Source organism: Solanum lycopersicum, chromosome 1 (genome assembly GCF_036512215.1).
Source record: "Solanum lycopersicum chromosome 1, SLM_r2.1".
NCBI lineage: Eukaryota > Viridiplantae > Streptophyta > Magnoliopsida > Solanales > Solanaceae > Solanum > Solanum lycopersicum.
The window spans coordinates 21,758,122-21,766,351 of NC_090800.1; the positions used below are offsets into that span (position 1 = coordinate 21,758,122).

At 34.2% G+C, this 8,230-nt stretch overlaps 1 protein-coding gene across 1 annotated transcript; it reads left to right on the forward strand.

Annotated features, from left to right (window-relative positions):
* The first annotated feature begins 6,397 nt into the window (after positions 1–6,397).
* On the forward strand, positions 6,398–6,739 carry LOC138341702 (uncharacterized). The gene has a single exon (XM_069293296.1). It carries the CDS (start codon positions 6,398–6,400, stop codon positions 6,737–6,739), a length of 342 nt encoding a protein of 113 aa, XP_069149397.1.
* Positions 6,740–8,230: the final 1,491 nt, after the last annotated feature.

Genomic DNA, 8,230 nt, shown 5'->3' on the forward strand with positions numbered 1-8,230 from the left:
CGATTATTTTATATCAGCATTTTTGTATTTTTCGTCAGTGTGATGATTGATTTGTTTCTATTAAGTATCGTTTATTTTTATCAAGAATTTTGTATTTATTTGTTAGTCTCCTGATTCATATTTTTTCAAGTTTCGATTTTTTTCGTATTTATATGCCCTCATGATAAACTGACTTATGTGTTAATTTTAGGTATTTTACATATATATTATTGTATCATATATACTAGTTAAGTATCAGTGTGTTATATTTATTTATTTGTATCTTTATATAAAGAATAATAAAATTATTTGTTATTTGTGTATCTTTTTATAATGCACATGAAATACAAAGATGTTTAAGTTTGATGTGTTGCTGTTATTTAGTATAAATTTGCATGCAAAATAAGGTATCAAAAGATATGGTACACTGTTATGGAAGTATGATATGGACAAATTCAAGGCTGGATATGTTGGTGATAGTGAAGATCCAACAAGGACAAAGAGCATGTATAATACACAGGCAGAAGGTGTATTGGCTGATGTTGATTAGTTAGGTTTCTATTATGTTGAGCTTACGTTAATTAATATTTTGTATTACAACTTTTCTTTTTCGTTCAATCTTTCTAAGTAGTTATTAATTTGAAGAATTTGTTTTGGCAAATATTTGTGTCCAGTTAAAGAAGTTAATTAACTGCAACTATAAATTATTTTTGTATATGTAAGATCTACCAAATAACTGATGATACCATATAAAATTTGTTCATAGTACACCTCATACTTTATTTAGACAATTATTATACAGAGTGATACATAATAATTTAATTAAAATGTTGTTTTTTACAGTAAATCTCACTATATGATAATCAGATACAAAATTTTCATAGAATTATTAAGTATACGATACATATTTTAGTATCAAAAAATAAAATTAGTTTATCTTTATCAATTAATAAAAATTAATGTGATCAATATATTTAGTATCATTCAACAGCTTGAATACTATATATATATATATATATATATATATATATATACGTTATAATTTTGTCAACTTTTGTCTCCAAGTATATAAATTAATTAACAGTGCATATAAATTATTTTGTAAAATTAGGATCTACGAAAAAACTGACGGTACTATATAAACTATGTTCATAATATACCTGATAATATAGTTACATGATTATTACAAGAAATGATACAAAATAATTTACTTATAATATCGTAATTTTTCAGTAAACAAAAAATGTATGATACTATATTATAATCAGATACAAAATTTTCATAGAATTATTAAGTATACGATACATATTTTAGTATCAAAAAATAAAATTAGTTTATCTTTATCAATTAATACATATTAATGTGATCAATATATTTAGTATCGTTCAACAGCTTGAATACTATATATATATTACATATATATATATATATATACATATATATATATATATATATACATATATATATATATATACATATATATAAATATATATATATATATATACATATACATATATATATATATATACATATTATAATTTTGTAAACTTTTTGTCTCCAATTGTATAAGTTAATTAACAGTACATACAAATTATTTTTGTAAAAGTAAGATCTATTAAATAAATGATGATACCATATAAATTTTGTTCAATGTATACCTGATACAATATGTAATCATTTAAAATTTAGTAAATATAGATTCATAAAATGATTCGAATTATATTGAATTCATAAATATATTAATCCAAATAAATATTGTGGATTGATATAATTGAGTTAAATATTTAAGTCCAATAAATATGGATTTAATTAAAGTCTAAATAAATTGATTTGGGCTACATTGGATGAACCAAATTTGTTAAACCCAATCTCATCTCATTCTAGAGCCCATCTTGGCGACACGTGTGCAGATGATGTGGCATGCAAGGTCAAATAATAAAAATAATAGAATTATTACATGTGTCAAAGATGACAAGCCCGCTCCATAAAGCCCAAATTCCATGTTACTTCAATCTGATTGGCTGAACGAAATCTTATTCCAATCGCAACTCCTCTTTTCTAAAACTATAAATAGGGGTCCTCATAATTCAGAAAAGATATAGAAAATTCAAAACAAGAAGCTAGAGAAACTCTGTCGTAGAAACTCCATTTAATTCTCTACAAAGCTACAAGTTTAAGAATTCAAGCATTCAACTTCAAGAAGGATCAAGATCAAGACCAGCAAATTCAACAACAAGACCGAATCCCTTGACTTCAAATAAATGTCAAGATCAAGATAAAGTTCAAGTTCAAGTTCATCATAAATTCAAGAACAAGCTTTAAAGCCCTTGAATTTATATTTGAAAAGGTGAATTTAGAGGAATTATAGAGATTGTAACACTCGCATTTGAAATAATAAAATTGATTGTTGCTATAATTTTCCGTTCTTGTTTATTATTTTCTCGACGCCAATTTTATTGTCTACATATTCTGGCATGCCTAGTGGGACAATCTCTACTTCTCATCTCAACTTTTCAAACGCCAAAGAATATCAAGATTACTTCCATGAACAACAACTATCGATCAACCTTCTCTAAGGTCACTAGCTTCATGTTCTCTACTAAAGTTGAAGACATCCTTGGTGTTACCTTTGGATGTTTTGGAGTTGTTACGAGAAGTAAGTCTGCTACACCAGGACAACAAACGCTTCAAGTGTCGTATGCGTCAACTCCTATTTTTGGGTATTCGACTCCAATAGGAGCAAGTTCCTCCACAAATGCTCTAGAAGGAGGAAGTAGTGTTGCTGAAAAGATCAAGAAGACATTGGCTCTACTTGAGCAATCTGGTTCCAAGAACTCTACCACAAGGGAGAACTGTGATTCAACTTTTAAATCATCTCCACGTATATCGCGTAATGTGAGTCCACTGAAAATTAACTTACCTGACAATGCATGTTACTCTCCTTCATCGCCGATGATCATGCACACGACGGTGACTGCCGCTTCCTCTCCTGAGGAACAAATGGGAAATCTGACGAAGTTGGTTGAAGGATTGACGAAGCATGTACAACACCAAGAATCTCGAATTTACAAGTTGATGGACAGAATAGAAGGACTTTTAGATGGAGATGCGAATTATGCACCTGAAAAGGGCATTGAAGTTCAAGAAATTGAAGATCCTGCTAAGAATGCCCTGTTTGTTAAAGAGATGCTAGTTTCATCTGAAGGAATGATCCCACTCGATTGCTTGAAGGATTTTATTGAAGGCACTATCAAAGATAAGTATGAAGTCTCCACCAAGTCTTCTCATATGTATGTTAAGTCATACACTGCTAGGATTGATAACTTAATAATGCCTACTAGTTATAAACCTCCTAAATTTTAACAATTTGAGGGAAAAGGAAATCCATAACAACATGTCGCGCACTTCGTGGAGACATGTAATAATGCTGGAAGATGTGGAGACTGTCTTGTGAAACAGTTTGTCCTCTCTCTAAAAGGAAATGCCTTTGATTGGTACACAGATATCGAACCTAACTCGATTAATAGTTGGGAATAACTAGAACATGAGTTTCTCCATCGCTTCTATAGCACAAGGCGCACGGTGAGCATGGTAGAACTCAGGAATACTCACCAAAGGAAGGATGAATCTGTCATAGATTTTATAAATCGATGGAGGAACGGAAGCCTAAATTTCAAGGACAGGCTTAGTGAAGCTTTTGCAATCGAAATGTGTATTCAAGGAATGCACTGAGAGCTTCTTTACATCTTGCAAGGAATAAAACCAAAATCTTTCGAGGATTTATCTACACGCGCTCATGATATGGAGTTGAGCATGTCATCTGCTGAAAAAGATATGACTATTGTCCATGATCCTCGCAAAGGAAGGGAAGCAGGAAATCAAAAGATGGAGCAAGTTTCTGCCCGTAAATGACAACAAATAATCCATGAGTGTAAATGTGTCACACGCAAAGTTCACCACGAATGAGGGCGTAAAAAATGTGAGAAAGACTTTAGAAGCACGTTCAAATCAAAAGTTGACGCTAAGGGAGATGCAAGAATAAAAGTATCCCTTCTTGGATTCTGACGTTTCTCAATTTTTTGATGAATTGCTTGAGTTAAAGCTCATTAACTTGCAAGAGATGAAGCGACCCGATGAAGCTGGAAAAACTGATGACCAAAAATTATTTCAAGTATCACACGCTTGTGAGTCATCCTCTTGAAAAATGTGTTGTCTTTAAGAGAATAGTAATGCAATTGGCTAACGAAAATAAAATTATCCTTGATGATCAGAAGTCTAGTTCTAACCAGACCTCTATCACGTTTGGGTCACTGGATCCGGTCCAAATATATATCTCTAAAAAGCATGAAGTGGAGCCTGTAAACCAGGATGTTGACATAGATGGTGAAGAGGGTTGGATTCTTGTAACTAGGCGAAGACGCAACAAGTTAAGCTTACGAAAATAATTATCCGAGCAACCGGTTAGAGGGAAAATTGTGAAGAAATCAGAGAAGCAAAAATCAATCAAGCGCCCAAAAGGGCAAAGGTTGAAGTGCATCACTACCAAAAACTTCTATGTCTTGTGACTCTAGGGGAATTCTTGCCAAGGTCGTTCGACACGAAGTCTACTCAAGGCAATGTCGAGGCATCATGTTTTAATGTGGATAAAGAACAAACATTGAAGGTTCCTCCTACTTTAAAAGAAGGAACAACGAGTGAATCCTTACAAAAAGTGTCTCTTGGGGAAGAAGAAAATGAAACAAGGGAAATCTAAGAAATTATGTCTCTTTCATCTTCTGAAAAATCTATTGAACTTTCTTCCCAAGAAGAACATGTTTGTGATACTAAATCACATTTATGGATAACAACGTTCTATTTGGTGAAACACTACACAGTCCTCCTTTGTATATGGTGGGTCATGTGCTAGAGAAGAAGATAAATAGAATCTTAATAGATGAAGGATCTGGAGTCAACATTTTGCCTATCCACACAATGAAGGAACTTGGCATCACGACTGGGGAACTTAGTGAAAGTCGTCTATTGATACACAAGCCGGGCAGAGGTCCATAGGCTTTATTAAATTAGATATCCACATGGAAGATTTGCGATCAAGCGCATGGATGCATGTGATTGACGCAAAGACATCATACAATATATTGCTTTGTAGGACTTGGGAACATGAAAATAGAATTGCCTTATCTTCTTACTATCAATGTTAAAAATATCTTGAAGGTGGAATCAAAAGAAAGATAGTTGCAGACGATAATCCTTTCACCGAAGTGGAGACACACTTTGGTCATTCGAAATTCTATATGAGAAGTTATGTTGTTAAAGGGGTCAGATCAAATGATGTCAAATCAATCAAGATTGATAATATCGTAAGCAAAAGAATTGATGCAGCTATCGAAAAGGTGAAAATTGACACTAAAGACTCTTGTCCCATTCTTAATGAAGGGAAGATCCTGTCTTCAAAGAAGAAGCAAACTTCTAGGCTTTTCTATGTTCCAAAAGAGAAGAAAAAAAGATCAACCATCTAACCTTGAAGAAAATGCATTAGGAGGGCTAACTCTTTATATTAGACGGATTGATGCAATAAACTCTTCTGCAAAGTTGCCAGAAAAGTCAGTCGCTCAAGATACAGTGCTAGATATGGCTCTCCCTACAAAGCGCACAAGAGAAGGTTTTGATCCCAATGCCTACAAGTTATTTGTGAAGGCAGGATACAACCCTAGCGAGCCATCAACGCTAGGGAAACTCCCATCAGAAGATACAACTAGGAAAGCGCGTGCAGGCCTAGGTTATAACCAACCGCCGCCAATTCGCATTTCCATAAAAAGAGCCAGTAATAATCATATAACTTTTGAAGATGACGTCACTGCTCCCTATAAAAGGCCTTCTTTCTTTGATCAACTTGGTGAAGCGACAACAAGAATTTCTGTGTTAGAGAGGTTAGGTCCTCTGAAGAAAAAATAACAAGAACCTGAGAAGTTATTTGAAAGTTACAAAGCCTACTTCACATTTGATTCGAAACGATTTCTGAAGTTTTATTCCTCCTAGGATGAGGCGACGAGTGTAACTTATGGTTTCCTGTAAAGAGGAACTCGAGGCAAAGGTTCATTTTGTGGTTTACACCAACGAGCGCGAGGAATATGAAGAAAGTGTAGGTTCCTCAAATAATGTTACAATCCAAAATGAGTATGATTCTCTGCCTTAAAAGAAGATTGAGAAAGAGGTAGAAGATATTGTCTGGTGTTGTCATATATCAGTCAATGACAATGATCCTGTTGAAGAGCAAGATGCTAATGATGCTCCACCAAAACTTAAATAAGGAGTAAAGATCACAATAAATCCTTTGAAGAAAGTTAACCTTGGCATTGATGAAGATCCTAAGCCAACTTACTTGAGTGTGTTTCTAGAAATTGATGAAGAAGTCGCTTACATGAATATACTCAAAGAATATAGAGATGTATTCACTTGGAGTTACAAAGAAATGCCTGGATTGAATCCTAGAGTAGAGGTCCATCAATTGGCAGTCAAAAATGGTTCTCGTCCAGTTCAACAAGCTCAAAGACGTTTTAGACCAGATTTGATTCCGTTGATAGAAAATGAAGTCAACAAACTCATTGAGGCAGGCTTTATTCGTGAGGTCAAAAGTCCAACATGGATTTCAAGTATTTTTCCTGTGAGGAAGAAGAATTGTCTAATTCGAGTTTGTGTTGGCTTTAGAGATCTCAATAATGCATGCCCTAAAGATGAGTTTCTCTTCCCATTCAAGAGTTGATGATTGACACCACCACTACTTTTGAGGCAATGACGTTCATGGATAGTTCTTCTTGATATAATCAAATTCGCATGTCACTAAAAGATGAAGAACTCACTGCATTTCGCACGCCAAAAGGTATTTATTGTTACAAAGTGATGCCAGTTGGTTTAAAAAATGCCGGCGCCACATATCAAAGGGCTATGAAAAATATCTTTGATGACTTGCTTCATAAAAATGTTGAATGTTATGTTGATGATTTGGTAGTAATGTCGAGGAAGAGAGGTGATCATTTGAAAGACTTAAGGATGGTGTTTGAGTTACTCCGAAGATATCAACTAAGGATGAATCCATTGAAATATGCCTTCGGAGTTACTTCCGGCAAGTTCCTTGGCTTTATAGTGACACATCGAGGAATTGAAATTGATCAAGCCAAAGTCGATGCAATATCAAATATGCCTGAACCTCGAGATATTCATGAGTTAAAAAGTCTCCAAGGAAAGTTAGCCTACTTGAGAAGGTTCATCTAAAATCTAGCGGGGAGATGTCAACCATTCAGTCATCTCATGAAGAAAGGTGCTCCTTTTAATCGAGACCAAAAATGTAGCGAAGCCTTTAAAAGTATCAAATCGTATCTAGCGAAACCTGCGGTTTTGGCAGCCCCTATACAAAGAAAACCATTGATACTCTACATTGCAGAACAAGAAAGGTCTGTAGGAGCACTGTTAGCTCAAGAGAATAGTGAAGGCAAAGGAAATGCTCTTTATTACTTAAGTAGAAAGATGACGCCAAATGAGCTAAATTATTCGCCAATTGAAAAGTTATGCTTGGCACTGGTCTTGTCAATTCAAAAGATGAAGTATTACTTTCAAGCTCATGTTGTCCACCTTTTTTCTAGAGAAAATCCCATCAAGTTTGTTTTGTCAAAACCTGTCCTTAGTGACTAACTAGCAAGAAGGTACCTTCAATTACAACAATTTGAGATTGTGTACATCCCTAAAAAATCCGTGAATGGACAAGCACTAGCAGATTTCTTAGCAGAGCATCCTATACCAAATGATTGGGAGTTAACTGATTAGTTTCCTGATGAAGATGCAATGTTAATTGAAGTTCAACCTCCTTTAAAAATGTACTTTGAGGAGGCTGCACATCGCGGCGGAGCTTGTGTTGGCGTGGTGTTCATCACTTCACAACATGAGATTCTACCATTCTCTTTTACACTAAAACAATGTTGCTCCAATAATGTCGCAAAATATCAAGCACTTATACTTGGACTTGAAATGGTCGTTGACATGAAACAATTGCATTTACAGGTCTTTGTTGACTATCATTTAGTGATTAATCAACTCTTAGGAAGTTATGAGGTAAAAAATCTTGAATTGCGACCTTATCATGATTATGCTCAAAAGTTGATAAGATGGTTTGGGGATGTAACCCTTCAACATATGCGTCGAATAGAGAATAAGAAAGCTGATGCATTGGCTACTCTAGCTTCAACGCTAACCCTTCCTG